Genomic DNA, 21250 nt, shown 5'->3' with positions numbered 1-21250 from the left:
AGCCTCTGGCTCAATCAGGTCACCATGATTTTGTCTAACCAAGTCTGGAAACCCTCCAAGGGTGGAGATACTACCACCTTTCTGAGGACCTGTTCCAGTGCTGCTTTTCTACTCTTCTGGTAAAAAAGTAATTCCTAAAGTTCAACCTGAACCTACCAAACTTTAACTTGTTGCCATTGCCCCTTGTTATATCACCTACTACTATTGAGAAAACTTTGGCTCCATTGTTTTTGTAACTACCTTCCAGATACTAGTAGGAAATAATATGCAGTGTAAATTAGCTATCATGGTGAATAACAGTCATCACTGGTATTAAAAATTCTGCTGTTCACGAGTGGTAGAAAGGAAAATAAAAATAGTGCATCAGTCTCACATGAATGATATTACAGCTTGTCTAGATAAAACTCAGAAACTTAAAAGAGGCTTTTCTCTGGTGCAGCTCAGTGTCAGCCATGAACTGCTCAAGTTCATACCTGGATATGTAGGGAGAGAGCTAATATTAAAAGAGATAAACCCCAGTAAGAACTATGCTGCCATGGAGAAACTAACTTCAGAGTTATGAACATTATGATAATTTCTCATGATCATAATGGGCCTTAGGCCTATGATTCTCAACATGACATGACAAATTCCTTCACAAAACCATCACTGAACCTACAAAAGATTTGTTAGTTGTAAATAGCAATTAAGTCATAGAGCAGGTGGTCATCAAAAATAAATTTGGAGTGTGTGATCATAATTTCCTTACATATAAATTCAGTAGGAAGCTAAATAAGAATAGGCCTGCACTGCATATGCATGTTTTGTTTCAAAAGAAATTAAACCCTAAGGAATTAAGACTCTTTAGCATGGACTGCAGCGGTAAGGAAACTGTATGTGAAAGATGCCCAGAATTTTTGAGAGGAATGCACAGTGTTTCTGGAATGTGCCCCCTAAGTAAAGAAGCAAAAATCCCTCTGTAGCTATGTGGATAAACAGCCACAAAAGTGAAGGGTAAGGAGAAAACTTTTCTTCAAATGTTTGTAGATATAATGTAACATCAATCTGGAATATGGATTTTTAAAAGAAAAGAAAGTTTTTCATCTAAGTAACTGTACCAGGAAGGAGAAAGTGACTGCAAAGAAGATGGGGTCAAAACTAAAAATATTTGTCAAAATTAAATAAATATAAATAATAGTCTTCAGCCAGGAAAATGATAGTAAAGAGTGGATCAGAGGAAAGGAGAGTAGTGAATATGAGGGTACAGGAACTACCATATATGATTTAAAGGTAAAGCATACATTAATGTGATGAAACTAAGAAAACAAGCTAAGACTTGAATTTTAATGTTTTTTTTTTAACCATAATAATTTTTATTCTTAAGAAAGCAACAAGGAGTTACAGAGTTTTGCAAAATAATAGGCACTGCTTAAACTTCACCTTATCTGTGCTCACTCAGTTTTGGGTGTTGGAAGCCAGTAAAAAAATTCTTCCTTCAAACCAGACTTAGGATGCATGTCAGTAGGTGACCTGCTCTTTCACCCCTTAAAAATTATCATCTGCCTTATATTACTGTATAGCACTGACTGGGAATTTCCAGACCCTTTCTTAAGGAGAAGTGTTTATCCAGGAAATCACTTGTTTTGGCAGCATACAGCAATATCAGCATTGGTAACTCTGTGATTTTACTGAGGCCTCTCAGCTCATGTTTCAGTGATCTGCTGGCTGAATACTCTAACCTAGAACAGAGGCTGCGCCACAGAGTGAGGTCCACTGTATAAATTACAATTCAAAACACAATCTGCATTTCACTGAGTTCACGAGGCTCATCCAAATATCTTGTCAGTAGAAACCAAACAAAATAAAATAAAATATAAAATCTCCATTCCCCTTATGTCTCTGCTCTCCTAAACATCACTCTTATCCTCCTAGTGTCTGTTGAATTGCACTGTTTCCTCCTAAATAATTTGCAGCTCCATCACGTCTCCATATCCCACTTCCCTTCATTCCTGTGCCCTTTTACCTGTCTCTGCTTGGCTCTTCTCATAACACCTACAATCAGGCAGGTCTCCTCTATCTAAACTCATTACCTTTTCTGTTTCCTGTCCTCTGTTGTCATGACTGGTTTTGCTCTACTCTGACATTTCTGATTTCCATGGCACCATCGTTTCACTTCCCATTCTTCCAGTGAGAGAAAGTGCTGCAAAACATGTCAGCCTGGAGTGTGCAGAGTATTGCTCTTGCCCTTCACAAGACTTGTGAACAGCACAAGCAAGATCAAAGTCATGAAGATCCAGAATGTGGGGTCTGGACCAAAAGCAGCTTATATGCTCTGGTGGACTTGGATCCCATTTCCCAGTTCAGATCCCTCCACAGCAATAGACCTATTTTGAAAAACACTAAATGCTCTGTTTCTCTTAATCAAATTCCTCAAGCTGAAATTCAGGAAGAGTTTTATTGGCCAAATTACAAAGTTAAACTAGGAGCTAAGGACTTGCTGAACCCAAACTGAAGCATCTTACCTTTTAAATAAGCCAGCATTGTGCTCACCAAGGTAAACAGGGCAGGCAAATTAATTTCCTTGCAGCTCCTAAAGCTTCTGCTGACTCTGCCAATGGATAGGACCATCAACGCTGAGCTAGCTTTGCATGCACCCTCAGATTAATAAAACTGCATCCGACACCAGCCCACAGCTCTCCACTAGTGATAAATGCAAGATGAAGTGAGAAGCTGACATTGGCCGGGGGGTACACAGCAGTATAAGGGTGATCTCTGCTTTTTTGTACAGCTTTGCCTATTCCAGGGTCAGGTTAACCAGAATAACCTGAAGATGATTGTGGATTTTCAGCTTTCACTTGATGTGCTAAAGGTTAGTTAGCCAAATTTATAGTTTACAGAAGTATACCTATATATTCAGGGGGAAAAATATGTCTCTTTCTGTGTGGATTAACATCCTCTGTCACTCCAGTGTACCCTATAGCAGTACCAGAAGGAAAATGATCCAGTCTCCTAGATGTTCTACGTACACCCTGGCTGACCCCAAGAGATAGAGGTCATGACATTCCTATCTCTGAATTCCTCCCTGAACCATCATATTTGCAAAGGTTGTGTCCTCCTTGTAGTCTGACTTGGGCACCTCCTGCATAGGGAAGAAGCAGGATCGGTGGTAATAAAGTTGGAACTGAAGTCATGCCATCTCCAGGAGCAGGGAGGTACAAGAACAAAACCCTCTGGAACTCACAGAAGGTGGTCAGGAGTGGAATTGAAGCAGTGCTTATGACACTGACAGTAAAGGTAAAAAGAGCCCAATTCATACCTAACATAAACCACAATATCAGGGCAGCCACAGGCAGCCACACCAGTTTACAGCATCCAAGTGGCTGATCATGTGAGAGATTGCTCATAGACTGAAATTTTTCATGGTCTCTTATACAACCTTGAACACTGACTTACTCTTGAGACCCTATTATTTTTTCTTCTCCTCCCCAAATTATCCATTATCTTAATCTTGGCTTCATTTTCAAGTACGTGGCACAAATACTGACACTCACTCACATGTAAAGCTTTATGAGACTTTCCAGAAGGGATCTCTAGTGTCAGAATACAGAGTAACATTAAAAAAAAAAAAAAGGAACTGCTGCTACTTCTGCTCCTGGGACCAATCCACTGTCCCCACAATTCAGACAATATGCCCCTGAGTGCATGTGTCTGGAGAAGAAAAACATCCTCCTATGGTTAAAAATCTCACAGGGACTACTTAAGCTGTAAGTGTAGACAAGGACTAGCTGCACTCAGCATGGTTTCAGTCACCATGCAATTCATGCCTTTGATTACCAAGCACTCAGCTCAGGTTCATCAGCAACCTCTGCGGGTAAGAGAGGGCTCCTTCTTGCATAGCTGACTCATCCCAGATGCACCAAGACCAGGGATGGCAAGCGTGGTGTGTGCCCATCCACCTGAGCCAGTTTTCACTTGGCCAGCCCAGGTGAGGAGAGCAGTGGTCCAAGCCAGCAGATATCCCAGCTCCCAGAGAGGTTCTTCTGCCTGAGACAGTAAGATGAAAGTCAGATCTCATGTCCTGAACTCGCACTTCTGGCTATGAACCAGAAGAAGGGGGTGTGAGTCAGCACCGCTGTGGCTGTGCAGTGGCTCTAAGCTGTTGTAAGCTGTTGAAAAAGTTCATGGCCATTTCAGAGGAATCCCACCCACCACCACACCTATGGCATTTCCCTCTAGTGCCACTGAAATGGGTTTAAATAGTGTAATGAGACAGACACCGCTGGTAACATGCCTGCTTTCTCTCATTTGTTGCTTCAACAAGCCCATTCTGTTTTTAAGTTAGTGTATTTATTAAAAAATAAACCAAATCTTAACCACTCTTCTGCTCTGTAAAGCGAGCATTATCTGTAATGTTACTGAATGGGTTGCTGAATGTCTCTTCTTTTATGGAAAAGAATAGTATTTCTTTGACATATGGTTTACAGTTGCTTACAATTAGAATTTGCAACTTACAACTGCAAAACCGCAAATTCCTCAGTTTTCACTGGAGTTCTAACAAATTCCCTTAATTTTGGCATGTCCTTTTCTTTTGCCCATGCCTCAGAACAGGTTACCAGTCCCTAGGTCTGCCAGGCAGAAGGGGATCTATCTGTGCTCCTAGAGCTTGGCTTTACAGATGGAAACAAGGTGTTCCAGACCTAGTCAAGCCAAGTACATTAACTGCTCTTGCTTCTCTCAGGCACACGGTACAGGAGCAGCAGCCTACCTTCAAGGTTGCAAAGATGCTGTTTTCAAACAAGATCCCTATTGCTTTCTTCAAGATGCTGTATTAAGCAAGGAACAGAAACATAAACAGAAAGCATGTGATGTTAGTGAGCAGTGGATGACATTTCAACAATTAAATTAATGCAGAAAAAAAAAAGCAGGATGTTTCAAACACAGCTAGGGAGACGAAAGTTTTGTACATCCAAAGGAAAGTTGGAAGCAACAGTCTTTACACCTGAATTCCCAAATCTTTATCTGAAGATGCCTGAAGGGAGCATGGCAGAGGGCAAGCAGGTTGTTCAGACTCTGTGCTTGAAAGTAGAAACCAAAGTCTTTCGAGTTTGTTCTCGAGATTCAGACATGCCCGTCAGCAGCACGGGGTCCGTCCTGTGCTCCACTTGGTAGAAGGGACAATTCTTCAGGTGTTCTGACATGCACATGACATCACTGCGCTGCCATTTGTGAACTCTGGAGAAGAGGCTGCTGAACTGCCAGATCTAATATGGGAAAGGGAAAGAAATTGGTGAGAGAAAATGGGAATGGTGGTAAAAACAGAAGCAGATTTTAATTATCTATACATGCTCACAGTGGGTGTGCACTACTCATACTGGACAGGCTAGTGAACATCTGATTGTGCAGGTCTGGCATAAACAAACCCGGGGTCTGTGTTGTTATGTATCTCATAGTTGCTGGTTTTTCTGCTTTAGTCATCACCTGCCATTTTTAATGGGGAAGTCACTGGCACCATGATTTTCATGGTGTCAATCCAGTGCAGAGCATGAGGAAATCAAGGATACCTGACCACTGCACCCCTGCAGAAAACTCCATCACATGTGTGGTGTGATCCAAGATGTTTATAAAGCAAAATGACCACAGCATGCTTATGTGATATGTGTCTCAAAGAAACCTGACAATATAAAGACCTTCCAAAGCACCTATTGGCAACTACAAAGCAATTACCATTACAACACTGTTATTATTCACCCCACTCTAGAAAACTCTGGGAAATAGAAGGTTAAAGTTATTACTAGAGGACATACAAACTTGTAGAAAACAGAAATGTGCAGTTCAACTTGTTTGAACTTCTTGTTTGCAGTGATACCATGCACCACTTAGTGATATACTTGCATGTAGTGATACGACCATGATTAAGTGACTTTAACATTTGCTGTATACCATTAAATCAAATTAATTTTTAAAGATTTCTTCTCCATAAAAATGTTTATTCCTCAGGAAGAAGGATAATATGTGGATGTGCCATGCTGAAGATTGCCTGACCCTGCCCTAGTTCTAAGTAATAATAGCTATGATACACAGTAGTCAAGAAATTTGGAATTAAAAACAATGTTTTCAAGCAGAAACATTGGAAAACAATGGAAACAAGATTCCTATGGGGTCAGTACAGAGAGCTAACATGAAAAGGGTTAGAGAGTCCTTAAATTCAATGCTGCTGGTTTGAAATTGCACTACAATAACTGAAGTTACTTGCTCTATGATTGGGTGGCTAGAATGTCTTCCTTTTACTGAAGGAAGCCACATCCTCCAGTAAATTATTTCAGTGGCTAATTCCTGGTTTGGATTGGGCTAATTCAACTTGCAGCCACCAATACTTTGTTACACAGATTTTTGAACTCACCATGCTTCATGTTTTCTCTTAAAAGAGAGTACTTTATCTTAATAAGAAGTCATGAACTGCTACGCTTCCATTTGATAAGAATCAAGAATTAGAGATCTATGGGGCTCTGCTTGAAAGCCAGGTCCTTAGATAATTTCTGGGAGTCTCTCCTGGATCTCTAAATTCTTATTCCTAGATCTCTGTCTTTCCTCTTTGGTCAGGCTGAAGTGTGTAATGCTACTCTTTCAAACAGTTTTATGTCATGGTGGACTTGACAGTGTTAGGTTAATGGCTGGACTCAATGATCTCAGAGGTCTTTTCCAACTTAAATGTTTCTATCACTATACGATTTGATGTTAGAACAGCTGCAAGGCTATCAGTTAGAAAAAACCCCCCGTAATAACTAATGTTCAACTAGGACTTAGAATGAGTTGTGTTTATGTATTTCTTCCAAAACAACCTAAACAGCCAATAAGGGTAGCAATTTTCCAGTACAAACAGTGGGAGACCAGCTTTGCAAAAGGTGGTTTCCTATAGTTATGCTGCTCCCTCACTCATGGTAATCCTATGAACAACTAATCATGAAAGTCCTTGGGGTTTGATGTGAATGCCTGAGCACCTTTCACAGCCATCTCTCCTTGTTCTTTACCTTTTTGGCATTCTAAAGCATTTTGACATACCCTAGATTGGCTTGTAAAGAACAAAAAAACGTATGAACATCAAGTTCTTCAAAAATCCATGGGTAATGCTTAAATATCAGGAATTCTTAGTTCCCAGTGCCTAAAAATAGTGCACATGCAAGTGGATTACTCAAGACAAGCTTGGGTGGGGACTTTCTGCCAGTCAGAAGATATCTAGTTACACCTTCCTGCCTTTGCTAGATGTGCTACACTTTCCAGCCCTGCCCCTGACAACAAACCCTTGTGCAAATTCACAACCTCATGAACCTTCCCCACATCTGCATGCTTATCTGCAGCTTTTCTTGCTATTGTTATGTTTATCTGATGAGAACACTTGTCTCTTTTTCCCAGTGTCACAGTCACTTGCCTTTTTGCGAGCTCTCCACGAAGTACCACCATGGGAATATCTTTTTTTCTCCCAGACCAGCAGGACCATTCCCCTCTCTTGAAGAAGAGTGGCACAGATGTCCCTCATGAGCACTGACACTTGTGATAGTTGAGATAAACTGAAGCTGTCCAGAAATCCCGCAATGTACTTGAGCACTTCCACTGGGAGACTGCTCAGCAAGTCCTTACTTCTTCCTCGACGATCCACTGTGAAATTGCACTTTCCTGGTTCAGCAAGAAGGGTGTCCACCTCTGGCTTAATAGCAAATGTCTTGAGAGGCTTGCTGTATATAACCTTGGCCTTAAGTCCATCAGGGCGGAAGTGATTTTGAACAAAAGGACATCCCAGGTAGGCCAGTGGGCAGCGATGCTGGAACCATCCATCCAGACATGACTGGATATCAGAGTGCACATTCTTGAAGTGGGATGGGAACTCATCTCTCCTGAAGAAATGACTGCAAGTGAATGTGAAAGCTGAACTGCTTTTGTTATGTCTTCTGGTTACACAATCAGTGTAGAGCTCCATGTGGAGTTCTTGTGGGCTTTTTTCATCCAGAACATCTGCTAGAACAGCATTGGAGGAGAAGGGCTCCAAAGAAAAGCTATATGTCTGTGTTGCAAAATCCACAAAGAGTCCATCGATACCCCTTGCTTCAGAGATCTCATGGCCTTTCAGCTCTTTTTCCAGAGCACACAGCAGTGTGGCTTCAACTATATTTGTCTTAGGTAGTTCTTCTACGTTTATTCCCAGTTCTGAGGTATCCACTGACTTATCTGAAGTTGGCATCTTATGGCCCAGTGCATCTCCTAGTCGTGCTCTTTTGCCACAGTAACTAACTGGCACTTTGAAGGTGTAGACAGTCTTCACCTCCTGGGCTTCCAAGTTCCCATAGACAAAGTCTTTTTCTTTGGGAGTGCAAGCAGCCATCTGGCCAAAGCGGATGAGCATTCCACCATGATGTACCAAATACATGTTGTAATCACCTACACCAACTTCCTTCTTCAGCCTCTCCAGGACCCCGTCTTGCCAGGGAGCCATTCCTTTCAGTTCTCTACTCGGTGTTACTTGTTCAGGCTTTTGGTCCTTTGCCTCTTCTGCACCGTCAGGTCCTTCCTTTGCCTTCTCTGTGGAGCTGGCAGCATGAGAGGCTGGTGCTTTCTTCTTGGAAGCTTCCTCTGTCTTTTGCCCTGTGCTGGCTGCTGAGCCCACAACCTGGCAAGCCAGGAGCTCTTTGCTGAAAATGTTCTCCCAGGTTTTGTAACTTCCCAGGTCCATTCCCTCTTTGTCCTTTGCCAGATCTTCACGCTCACGTTGGCTGAGCTCTGGCAACTGGTCTTTGCCCTCTTGGGAACCACAGGCAACTCCCCCCACAGCACCTGCTTCACCACCCGTGGCTTCGTCCAAAAGTTCTTCCACTTCATCCTTTCTCCTCCACTCTGGAAACAATTCGGCTATTTTCAAAGTCCTGAAAAGAACCTTCTGGTCTCTGAGTGCCAAGGCTGTGTCCAGACACTCTTCATTTAAGGTCTCCTTCATAATATTCTTGTGGAGGGTGGTGTCTGAATCCACATTTGGCCAGCGATTCCACTCCATCGAGCAGCAGACAACACTGGCTGGACAGACCTGGAGGTGCTTCCCCAGCTTAAAGCGGGCCATGGAAAAAGGGCAGCCATAGGCTGAGTTGAGGCAGGAGACCTGCTCTAAGGGACAGAGCAACTGGTGCTCCTCCTCCTTACACATGTGGAAGGTGGCCCCGCAGTGAAGGCGGCAGCTGATCACCATGCAGGAGACGGAGATCTCAACTGGCGCGCGGCAGTGCCGGCTGAAACATCTCTCACAGTGTCTGTGCTGCCCAGGGGGAGCTTTCTGGGCCCGGTTCTGTGTGTAGCAAAGACAAGACAAGAGTTATTGCCTGAAAGAGCAAAGATGGCCACAGACCCTCTGTGTTTGTCCTTGGTTTCTACACATTAGGTGCTTACATGCACTCTTAGCAGGAATAAGGCTGTGAGCAAATGACTGCCAGCTCTGTACAGTCACATATCGGCTCTGATCCCCACAGTACAGCGTGGCCTGGTAGCAGCACAGATATAGATAAGGTCCTTACTTGTTAGCCCAAGCAGCGAGGGTTTGGGAGCGAGTGGTTTTCTATCCCAGTATTTACACTGGGTCTTTCTAAACCAAGCTGCTGAAATCAAGATTGCCAGAGGCACAGTGAAGGAGCATTCCACTTCCTCAACACTGAGTAGGAAAAATGTCATTCCTTTTTCCTCTCTCCCATAAAAACATGAATGTTGCACAAATGAACCTCCCTTTGCTTTACACCAGCAAGGTTGAGAGTGAGAATTATTTTCAGTATACCAGTTCCCAGTGCGGAAAACTGCCTGGGTAAAGGCTAATTTGCCTGGGCTTCTTTACTCTGCTTTCCTGATTTACCCTTATACCCCTTGATGATGCCTGCATGTTGTGGAACAGAGGTTGCAGGGAACTTTCCTTCAAGCAGGTTATTTGCTACTTCTACTTTACTCAAAACCTGGAATAAAGTGATGCCTTGGTGTGAGTTTTGGAGTGAAGCTCTGGAGTGTAATGGAGGCTTGTTGCAAGGTTATACTCACTCCAATAAATCCATTTTCTTTTTTTTTTTTTTTACAAACTGCCTTTCGCCTTTCTTCCCTTTGCTGCCACCAGTGAATGCTGATAGGAGGAAGGAGAAGATGGCAGGTATGGTTTATTCCATGCTCCCCTCCACACCACCCTGTGCAGGTAGGACAAATGGGGAGTGACAGAGGTCTAATCTCAACGGGGCGTTTCCCTTCATATGACAGTGCAGGGGAGGCCAGCCTGCTCATGTCTTTCACATGGTGTCTCTTTGAGAAAGAATCCATTTTTCTCCCTTTGGGATTTGTTTTAGATCATGATCATATAAAAACTGGTCACCACTGCACTGCTTTCTCTAGTTCACCTTATGTACTTCTGACAAGTCAGTGTCAAACACCGCCTGGAACTTAATAGGTGACCCTAAGCTGATCACATTTTAGATCCATTTTATGAGGGTGTTAGTGACACCACAAGGGGCCAGAAAACAGAAAAAGAGGTCCCAGGGAACAAGAATAAACAATACTAGTCTCTGTTTCATAAATTCAGCTGCCACCAGGCAGCTCCATGAATTTAAAATTTGCAACCAACAGACTGGATTAAAAGAACAAATTGATGTGCCAAACCAAATGTTTCAGAAATTTAAACGAGTTTATTATAAAATTAATATATATTATATATATTATTTATATGCATTAATTAAATGTTGTCTTAAGGAAGACTGAATTTCTGTTCTCACACTTCCATAATAATGTGGCTTTAAGTATATATAATTTTTTTCTCTCCTCCCCTTAAAAACCTTTTCCTGAGGTCCATCTACTCTTGCAATAATTCCAGATAATAGCCATTAATCCTTCCTACAAATGGAAAACCAGTCCAACAGTCCAGCACAGTCCAACAGTAAGTGAATGGAGATGGTGGTTATCATGAGGCATGCCTCCTGTTGTACAAAATTCAAGAACATAAGAAATGAAATTCTGGGTCAAACCAGAGGTCCACCCAGCCCTGAAGTTTTCTTCAACAATGTCTGTAAGAGATGTTGTTTAGGGGGTCCTTTCCCCTCTCACTAAGTTGTTGGATTACAGAACTAGAGGCTGCTCAGTCACTGCTTAGAGCTACTTCCTTGGATATCTTCAACTGGATGTTAGTAACTTGGCCCAAAGAAGAGCAGCTGCAAGCAGCAAACTCCCGACTTCTAACCTCCTGCTCCTTGCTGTAAGGGCTGCATTCCAGCTTGATTCAGCCCACTGTGAGTCTTTGTGGAAGTGGAAAAGCTAATTATAAGGAGGAACTGGAGTTCTGTTTTCAAACAGGACACAGAATGCTTTTCTTTCTTTGTGAAAATGGTAAAAAGATTTTTGACAAGTCTTCCCAGCACATCCTCTATGCAGTAGGAACTACCATAGGCCAAATAGACTCTCGTTTGGGTCTGAGAAAAAACAGACATTTGTAGCAAAATAATTAAGATTTCGGGTTCTTTTTAGCTAAGATTAAAGAGAACACAGTAGTGTTTACCTAGATGTGAGTGCTTTTGCAAGCCCAGGCTTAAGTGACCTAGCCCTTAGGAGAGCTGTGCTGCAGAGGAGATGGGCTCAGGCTTAAGGAGGAGAGATGCTACGTGAAGCTGCTCCCCCTCTTTCTTGAAGGTACTGTCTCAACTCGCTGTCTTTCACACTTTCACACCCTGGTAATGGAAGTCATGAACAACACTGGAGAAGGAAAGATGTCTGGTAAAAGCAATGCTCCTGGGATCCAGCACTAAAGACCACACACTTGTGTTTGAATTTGACGTGTATTAATTGCTCAACAAAACTTTGTTCCATCTTTTGCCATTTCCAGTGCTGATCAATGCCTGCTTACAGCTCCCAGTGAATCAACCCCATTCCCTCTTGGCCCTGCAGGATAAAGGAACACACCCTTGGTGGTCCCTTTACTCAGAGACTTACACTCTGAAGTATAAGGCTCAGGTACCTTCACCTGTGCATGGAAAGAGCTCCAGACAGTGATGCAGAAAATAATATTTTGTAACTGCCCATTATAACATCCCTGCCCTGTCTTGGGAAGCACTGGCTTCTGCACAGGGGTGACACCAGAGTGCAGGCCAGGGTGGCCTCAGCCACATCCAGTCCTTAAATACATGTGGTTCAGGGTGGCATCTGTCCTGATTTAGGCTGTTTGTTACACCTACATTTATGTGGCTCAGAGAAGCAGGAGATACAGATAGATTTATTTAGTATTGGCAGCATCCTTGCTGCTCTCATTCTTGTAGCATTTTGCTGCAAATATAATCTCTAAAAATAGTCCCAGCCATGACTTGCATAAGGTCAGAGAAAGGCTAGCTACATTACACCGCAATAAAAACATGAATGTATTGTGTGAACAATACTTTCCACTGCAAAAGTAACTCTTGAGGAGAAATAACTGATAAATAAAACTACATCAAAGGCACAGGCCTTATTGTTCTCCAAAACACAGAAAGGACTGATTGCAAAGTTTCTGGAGAGGAGCCTGCTTTCACATTGCTGTATGCTGAAACAAACCTCATCTGAATCACATGTAGAGAAAGAAAATACATGCTTTGTTTATGAGAAGTGACCATATCAGAGCATTCAGATGCAGAGTCAGTCTTCACCATTATTCAGGTATTTTTTTAGTTGAGTTTACCTCATCTCTAACTTGCGTATGCTGTTCTTTTCAGACAAAATATGTCTATGTCTCTCTTCTCATTGTTAAATCTGTGAAGCTAGAGGACAAGAAGAAGGGACAGAGAATTTTTTCCTGATATTTATCAGGGTTTGAATGCTGCTTCTATTCTGACATGCCGGTAATCAGGAGCTTTGTATTTTAATTGATGATCTAGTTAGCTCTGTGGTTTAGTTGATGGTATTAGTGTCAACACACAAACTACAACTTTCAGAACCCTCAGCAGAATGTTTACAAACTTTTCCTCAGTAAGGTTGATACATAACATCCAGAGGCAGGTGACACACAGATATGTAAGGTGATGAAACATTTCTCTAAAGATGTACACTTCTTGTTTCTCTGCAACTTGCAAAATTTTGTAAGATCTGGGTTAGGAAAAAAATAGCAAACCAGAAATGCTAACTTCAATCATGTTCAAGCTACTGTGCAAGAAAGGATGCAAATTACAGTCCGCAGTCTGTCCACTTCGGTAAATTTTTATTTTTAGACTGTCAAGACAGCAAATCAAGTAAGGCTTAAAAATATACAGCTGCTATTTTAACTGCAGCTATGTTTGTGTCTGGAGTAGATCTGTTCAGTGACAATAACTTACAGTTTATAAACCAATTACGATTTATTTTCAGGAAATATACATTTAATTCAGTTGCAGTCAGTTAGCCAAAATAATACAAGTGTTTTCTTATTTGGTATGTGCTATATGTGACTGATCATTTGAACATACTAAGGTCATACATCGTACCTGAGCTCTTTGCACAGAATCAAGGGATACCTCCCATTTTGAAGAAACATGAAAAAGGGCCACTCAGAAAACCCAGATAATGAACCTAATGAGTGCCTCTGAGATGAAATTGTGAACAAACTTAAAACAATCTTGCTAAATTTTACAACAGGATAATGAGCTCTTAAAAAATCTCAGGAAAATTTGCATCCAAATGCTGGAAACAACAATGGTAAAGTTACATATAATGTTACAACAGAAGGAATGTGAATCCTTTTATTGAATGTATAGGCAGATAGGTGATGTTCTCTATTTATTTTAATCCTTGTTACCGAGTATATCATGTTTATCTCATTTTTATAATATTGAAATCTCCAGGTAAATAATTAATTAATAACGGAGTTATTAATTTTCTTACAGAGTTTTTCAGTATATTTAATATCTTAGGTCTGAGAGGGTTCACAATCAATAAAGAATTTATCTTTTCAGTACTAGAGGTGCCCTTAAGGTTGAAAGATACTGTTGCTTCTATTTGGCAGATACACAAATAAAGAATAGAAATATGAAAATAACTAGCACTAAACATAATATTTTATATAAATAAGTAACTATACATGCCAATCATGGAGATGTTCAGGTTCTGATGTTTCACTTGCAGTTGCATGCATCCTGCACAAAAACCCTGGGAGAGCCTGCTGCAGAATTACATTTTCTAGGACACCATCTAAGTCTCCTTAAACTAGACATTTTCTTTTCCTTTCATGCACCATTCTTCCTCAATCATTACTTCTTAACAACCTGGGCAAGAAATCAGACTTGGGTCTCCTTTGCTAAAGAGATACTTTTATTTTTTAGAGCTGAGGAGGAAAACACTATGATTTCACAGAATATTCTGAGTTGGAAGGGACTCACAAGGATCATTGACTCCAACTCTTAAGTCATGGCCCATATGGGGATCAAACCCACAACTTTGGTGTTATCAGCACCATGGTCTAACCAACTGCACTGCCCATTGGAAACCATACTGTACTGCATTTGTACAGGAGCCTAAGTCCTCTTAAGTCCTGTTCTTTGATACAAAATAAAAAGCAAATCCAAGCATGCCACCACCTGGAATCACAGTGACCCCTAAGTAAGTCAAACCCTACCCCTCAACACCAACAGCAGGGACAGCCTGGGTGACCGCCTTGGCATTAGGCATAGCAGGTCACTGTACGGGCACACCTGCTCTGCAGTTGCCATTTGGACTGATCTTGCACATATATGTTGCCAGCCAAGATTTAAATGAGTCAGGCAGTGAATATGGTACAGCTCAGGGTAGGTGGAAAGAGAGAATAAAAGGTATAGATGAAATTGTGATCAATAACGTTAATAACCTTCTAGCAAGCATGAGCAAGCCCTAGTTTTGAGGTGACCTTGAAAAAGTTCACATGGATTTTACAGAAGCACTTTGATTCCAGGGCAATCCTGCTGAATCTCAAATCCTCAGTATAAGACGTGAGGAGGGAAAAGGTTTTCCAGGAGACAACTGACCTGTTAGATAAACCTAAAGGTGGAAGAATGAAGCTGTGACAATTATGGAGATACTCCCTCTATTTTTTAGCTGGGGATCATCTGGCTGAGGCTGTGGTGTTTCATGGCAATAGCCATTAGTTCAGACTTACTGAACAAGTTGGAATTGCTTTTTACTGAAAAAAAGCTTTAAAATTTCAGGGATGGAGTACATCCACAGTATAGTCCATCAGTTGGGCAAAGACTTCAATCCATGTTCCTTGCTTTTCTTCCAGAGTACACTCGCAACTCAGGTTCTCACAGCAACACATCACCTGCTCTTCAGCTTCCTAAACCTGACATGCAGGACCATGGAGCTCAAGACAAGCTGTTACACCATCAGGCCTCCTCCCCACCTGGAAAATCTGTGCTGCACACAGGCAGTAAAGTGGCACCAAAACTTGCTTGTGCAATTTCTGTTTGGTGAAATGCACCAGCACTGGTACAGGAAAAACAGGGGAGAGTTTGGAATAGTGAGGCACAGATAACACAGGGCACTGCTGGTGGAAAACTCACCCTGCACTTCCCACTATGAGACCTGGATCAGCAATATTTTGTGCTCCTCCTTACTTGGTGCAATGTAGCCATAGCTCAGCTAAGACAAACCCACCCAAAAATTTCAGGTGCTGAAGTGGTCCCCAGAGCTGGTGGCATGGTGCAGGGTAGCCCAGAATCAGCATCTTGTGCTGGGCATGTTGGGGAGTCATGTGGGAGACAGACAGGATGGGAAGCTGTGACATGGAGCCACTCTGCTGCTCCTTGGGCATGGGAGGGGGCCCTGTGCTGTCCTTGGTAGACACATGAGTCAAGCAAACTCTTACTTTGCATCAGTAACTGGGAAGTCAGTTTGGTCTTGGTTTGAGTTCAGCAAGTGCTTTAAAACAGTAAGTTCCAGTTCAGTTGCAGTTTGAGGGAAAAAAAGGAATGGTCCAAACCATGAGTTTTTCTCCTTTGGCTCAGGTTCTATTTTACACTCCAGTAACAATCTCATTAACATACTTTTCTGAAAACTTACTGAGATAATCTAATGAATGGCTTTAAGCAAAACATAAGGCAGCCCAAGGCAGGTGCTCAGTTTAGAGAATTTCAGAGCTATTGGTTAAGGTCTAAGTCATAAAAAAAAACACAAAAGAGAAGAGATTCATGAATAAAAATTGTTAAGCAGCCACAAGACTAAATGGTACAGTAGTACCTGTAACCCTTGTAATTCTAACTTCACCATTCATTCAGTCTGGATTGCCAACATAAAGTTTGCAGTCTGAGTCTACAAAACTCATTAGATTTCAAGTCTGAGCATTTTTGCCACAAGATTGCTCTTGTCTTTCCCCTGACCCTTATTGTATCTCCTTGTCTTACTTCTCTTCAGAGCTTCCTGAAAATTACAGAGACTGAATTTTTGATTTATCATCTGACCTGCTGCTGAAGCTCCCATGTTACAATCGGCATCTTAGTTTTTAAAACCCTGGATACAGTACTGCAAATTACAGCTAATTCACTGAATATATTATGGAGGGGGTTTTTTTAGAGTAGTATGTCACAGAAATGCTCACAGTTACCAGCTGCCTCTGTTTTAGGGTGTCATTTAAGACATCTCATGGTTATTCTACTTCATCTTAATTACTAAGGCTGTTTTGAAGATGTCTTGATTTTCATAGCTCAATAGAGTAACCATTACACTGCATAAGGTCTGTCCAGTAAAAACTCCAACTCTATTTAAAAAGCCTTACCTTGATCATAGAGCCCCTGCGTATGTACCAAACACTTGCTCTCCTGGTTGTGCTCAGCTGGGCTGAAGTGAGGTGGGTGAGGGAGAACTGCAAGCAAAGAAAGAGAAGAGAACAGAAGGACACGGAGCAAGCCCAGGCAGAAACATGAAGTAGTTTTGGGATGTTAAAAATAAAACCTGTGCATGTGACCATGTAGCTCAGCTTACAGAGCAGTCTCTTTCACTGTATTTGTTAACACTGTCAGTTCTGGAGTGATATTTCACAGACAAGATGAGAGGCAGAAACAATAATACTCTGTGCTCCCTGTATGAGAGGAGAAGATTAAAACCCTTCCCAGAGCCGTGTATCAGCTCCTTGCTGCTCTCTGATGGTGGTTTGCCCTTTACAACTTAATTCCCCTTGGTGCTCACACCAGTTTGTGGTTTCTGCTGTTGGAATCGTCACCCCAGCTCCCATTGTCACCAGATTCAGCAGGTGGTGCAGACAGCAATGGCAGGTTTCCAATCTGTCCACCAAACAGGGTGGACAGAAAAGAGAGCAGGAATGTCCCAGAGCTGAGCAGCCAGGCAGATCTGTCTGCCCACCTCCTGGGGACCCCCAGGAGACTCCCCAGCTCATCCCTCCACTGCACAGTGAAAAGGTTCCACCAGCCACCAAGGGCAAGCCTTAGGGTACAGCTCCCAGTGTCACCCTTCCTCGGCCAAAGCTGGGGAAGCAAAGGAGCAAAGGAAAGCAGTCGTGTTTTACTGCCAGCATGGACCCATGAAAGCATTTCGTGGTGAGTTTCATGGTGAGCATTTCATACTGATAGTGAGTACAGACAAACAGCTACTGTGTGTCAGTGAGGTTCAGGGCTGCAGATGGGGCAGGCACTGCTTCTCCCTGGTGCGTGCTCACCTCATCTGGCTGCAGACATCTCTTGTGACCCTGCTGCCATACGTGGCCACCTTTCACCACCTCAGAAACACAGAACAACCCCTTTTGGCTGTGGCGGCTCTGAGATCCTAAGTCCTGATGAACTTGCTACTTTGCCTTATCTTTCTCTTTCCCTATCTGTGATTCCCCAGTGACTCTCAAAGTTTGAAACAGTCCAGGCAACTGTTTTCATTTTTAGGGCTGAACAAAATGTCAGTGGGTGACAACCAAGGCTTGCTGGTGCCAATCGCAATTTAGTAGTGCTAAATATGGTTAGCAGTCTGGCTCTGTGGCCTTTTTTAGAAAGGCCTGTATTATCGTGATACCATTTTCTGGCATCCCACTGCACTGTGGAAAATGAGAGCCTGTAGTATTATGCCTAAACCCGAATTTCACCCAATCACAATGTGATTGCTGATCTGTTTACCCTGTCCACTCCCACCCTCATCCCCCGGTTCAGGGTCACTCATTAGCCTTCAATGTTGTTGTCATCTTTAGAGGCTGTGTTTAAAAACATGCTGGGGGTATGATTAGCTTTTGTATGAAGTAAAATTCTTCTCAAAGTTCTGTATTACTGGTTTAGGAGTAAATGCCCTCCATTTGAATTAACCCAGATTACTAAAATACTCGGGACTTCAGAAGTTGTTGTCAGAAATGAAGCTACCTTCTGTCTTAATTTTACCAGCACCTGATGTCAGCCTGGTTTTAGATCTGTGTGTTTTCAGACAGTCTGAACTGGTGCTTTTTGCTCTTCCATGCATTGTTCAGTGATCACACAGACCCAGACAGCCTGGACCTGTCTCACTCTGTTTGGTACGCTGCCTCACAGCCACACCTAACACAAGCCCACAAGTTTTGCAAATCCTTCCCTGCAGGTGATGACTTTAATCAAAAAGGCACCATGCGTGGTGGTCTTTTAGGGCAGGGTATCACAAGACACGCAGAATGAACATAGTTCTCCATGCCTGAAAATGTGTGCTTGGTAGAGAGAAGGGAGCAGAAGAACAGAGAGATAGGAAACAGGAATTCATGCTTGCACCTGCAGCGCACCATTGCATTAGCTTAGCTGCACCTGAAAGCAGGCTTTTATCAAAACAAGGAGACCTTGAAGATCTCTGCTGCCACCCTTACCTGTGCTAATTTGATTCAAGGTATCTCAGGAATGCCAACCAATATTGTAGCCAGACTTGCTGCAGTACAGATATGCTTAGGTAGGATGCAAGAAACATGAAATCTCTGAAAGAAAAGTGTAACTTATTTATTTTTTGGTGCAAATGCTTTGGGAGAAAGCTGTTGCCCATCTGCTTTAATCTCTCTTATCTCAATTCTATGTGTAGAAATGCCATTCTTCTACGTGAAGCCCTATGAAATATACCTATGTACATGATATGGATATGTATGATATATACAAATATACACATCTACTGATATGGGAAAATTGGGCGATATCTGGTAGCCTGAGAGAGGGGAGGCCTCTGCAGCTCGATGCACCCATGCAATAGCCTGGTTGAGCTTGTATTTCCCAGTAAGCACATGCACAAATACACATATACACCTCTCAAACACGGACACAGATTACGCATCCAGCCACATAGAGCACTCAAACAAACACAGTGCCAGCAGCCTCAAACCCCACCCCCCTCGTTTTGGCTGAGCAGGATGGAGGTGTGCTAGTGAGCATTCATGTATATTTATATATGTATACACACGCACATGGGCAGCGTCTCTCCCTCCAGCAGCTTGGCTCAGGTTGTCTGCCCAGTAGTTGCCCCTCGATCCCAATCTCTCTGGTACCCTTGGTCTCCCAGTAGTAAACTCCCTGTGGTGGTTTTGCCCCCAGGGATCCCCAGGCCTCTCAGTCTTTTTGGCAGCTGGATGGGCCTTCTCTGGTCGCCCTGGGAGCTGTCTCCTGCTTCACAGCCTTTTCCTGGCTCCCAGGCCCCCTTGCTGGCTAGTTGTGGCTGTTCACACTCACCTGCATGCCCATGCCCAATGCTGCTCCGGGGGCACAAGTCCAAGCTACTGGCACCTGGATCCCTCCACACCATTACCGTGTGGTAATGAAAGGCCCTCACCCAGGGCAAATTGTGAAAGAAGTTTAGTGAGAAGACGGGACAGACTGCACTGATAAGGCGCAGGGCGTGGCCAAACCATCGCAAACCATTTACACACCATTGGCCCTTTTTATTCCCATATCCCATGCTTGTTTCTCCACAAGTCACCTAAATCCCTTCCGTTTCTGCCCTGAACACCCCTTAATGCATCCCGTGCAATGCCCAAATGTTCTTCCCCTGTATCCCGTTGTGTGTTCCACACCCCTGAAGACAGTGACACCCCCAGTCCTAAAGGTGCTCTGGGGCTGAGGCTCCCCTGGGAGGGGGCTGGACAAGGTGTCCCTTCTTCTGAGTCCTTAACTGGGGTTTCCACCTGCCCACCCTCGAGATGGGCCTTTGGTGGGCTGATGGCTCCTGGGATGGGCCCGGCAGGGCGCTGCTTGGGCTCCTCCTCCTGCCATCCTGTCCTCCTCTGTGGGTGTGCGGGCCGGCTTGTGCCACACAATCCGGCTAAGGCATCGTACTCCGTGGCTGACTGGCAGCTTATCATGGCTTTCCGTGTCGTCTCTGCGGTCAGCGACGGCGACTGTGTCTGTCGCCGCCACGGCCGCTGTGTCTCTCCCTGTCACTGCCCCCATGCCTGTCGCTGCCGCGGGACCGCCCGTGGCACCGCGAAATGGCTCCGCTGTTCGCCGCACCCGCAGTGACGCGCTCTGCGGTGACCTCGAGGCCACGGCTATGGAACCTGCATTAACTACGGCGGAAATATCAGCCCGCTGCGTTATTCCGAGCTGTAATAGCCCCCGGGGCATCTCTGTCACTTTCACTGCCTCCCGGTCCGAAGCTCCCTGGCGGCGGCGCTAGCGGGCGGCAGGTTACGGCCTAACACTTCCCTGCCTTTAGCGGCTGCTGCACCACTGCGGCCACTACCATCCCCTTCGTGCCCGGACCCGCGACCCGCCCTCCCGTCGGCCGCCACCACCGCCCCTCAGGCGTGGAGGGAGGGAGGCGGCTCCTCCTCCCCGTCCCCAGACCCTCTCGGGCGCGGCGCCTTCGCCCGCTGAACTACAACCCCCAGCATGGCCCGCGGAGGGAGCGGTGCCCCCGGCCAGAGGGGGCGCGCGCTGCATGCCGGGAATCGTAGTCTTCCCCCGGGGACCGCACCGCCCCTCATGAGGGCGCCGCCGGTCGGGCGGTCTCGCCGGAAGGGCTCCCTCTCCCAGAGGGCGCCGCGGCGCGCCGCGCGCGTGCGCAGTGCAGCGGCCAGCCAGCGCCGGGCAGGCAGGGAGGGAAGGAGGGTGGCGGGGAGGGAGCGGCGCTCGCGCGCCTCGGGCCCGAGAGGAGACAGCGCGGGGCCGGCGGGGCCGGCGGCAGGTACGGGGGGCGGTGGGGCCCCATCACCGCGGGGCCAGCGGGGCGGGAGTGGCGGCGGCCGGGCGGCGCGCGGGGCTGGGTCCGCGAGGAGGAGGGAGCGGGCGTGGATGGGATGAGGGGCGGCCCGGGCCGGGGGGGGGGGGGGGGGGAGGCCCGTGCCGGGGGTGCCGCGCGCCGCGGGAGCCCCCCC

General features: G+C 44.6%; 2 protein-coding genes across 6 annotated transcripts in view; one reads left to right on the top strand and one right to left on the bottom strand.

The window, feature by feature from the left end:
• Positions 1 to 1320: 1320 nt before the first annotated feature.
• On the bottom strand, positions 1321 to 19207 carry FBXO40 (F-box protein 40). 4 transcript variants are annotated; one of them, XR_003533851.1, is made up of 4 exons: positions 16718 to 18058; positions 7406 to 9304; positions 4745 to 5240; positions 1321 to 4023 (listed from the first exon to the last, which is right to left on the bottom strand). XR_003533851.1 is itself a non-coding variant. In XM_027681318.1 (4 exons), exons 2-4 carry the CDS (start codon positions 16724 to 16726, stop codon positions 5043 to 5045), a joined length of 2106 nt encoding a protein of 701 aa, XP_027537119.1. In that variant the 5' UTR covers positions 16727 to 16804; positions 18764 to 19207; the 3' UTR covers positions 1321 to 5042. The 4 variants fall into 4 exon arrangements, 3 of the variants coding, with proteins under 3 accessions (XP_027537119.1, XP_027537120.1, XP_027537118.1); XM_027681318.1 differs by adding an exon at positions 18764 to 19207 and having other exon boundaries at positions 1321 to 5240; positions 16718 to 16804; XM_027681319.1 differs by having other exon boundaries at positions 1321 to 5240; positions 16718 to 16804; positions 17615 to 17727.
• A 1747-nt stretch (positions 19208 to 20954) lies between these two features.
• Positions 20955 to 21250, top strand: part of KPNA1 (karyopherin subunit alpha 1) — a 54963-nt gene continuing 54667 nt past the window's right edge. The window contains exon 1 of one of the 2 annotated variants that reach the window (XM_027681310.1): positions 20955 to 21060. The gene's annotated coding sequence lies outside the window, so the exon portion shown is untranslated. The remainder of the gene's footprint in view (positions 21061 to 21250) is intronic. The other variant, XM_027681311.1, reaches the window with a different exon arrangement.

This window comes from Neopelma chrysocephalum, unplaced genomic scaffold (assembly GCF_003984885.1).
Source record: "Neopelma chrysocephalum unplaced genomic scaffold, ASM398488v2 Primary Assembly neopelma1_60, whole genome shotgun sequence".
NCBI classification, from domain to species: Eukaryota; Metazoa; Chordata; class Aves; order Passeriformes; family Pipridae; genus Neopelma; species Neopelma chrysocephalum.
Note: the sequence above shows the minus strand (reverse complement) of the source record. Positions and strands in the feature narration are given on the sequence as shown.

Bases quoted from the DNA above. Each gene is read 5' to 3' on its own strand.
- FBXO40 (XM_027681317.1), bottom strand. From the start codon at position 16,909: ATGGTCACATGCACAGGTTTTATTTTTAACATCCCAAAACTACTTCAT. The intron at 9,305-16,717 runs GTAAGGCTTTTT...TGCTACACACAG, and splicing joins GCAGGGGCTCTATGATCAAG to AACCGGGCCCAGAAAGCTCC. The intron at 5,241-7,405 runs GCAAGTGACTGT...TTCCCATATTAG, and splicing joins CGTGGAGAGCTCGCAAAAAG to ATCTGGCAGTTCAGCAGCCT.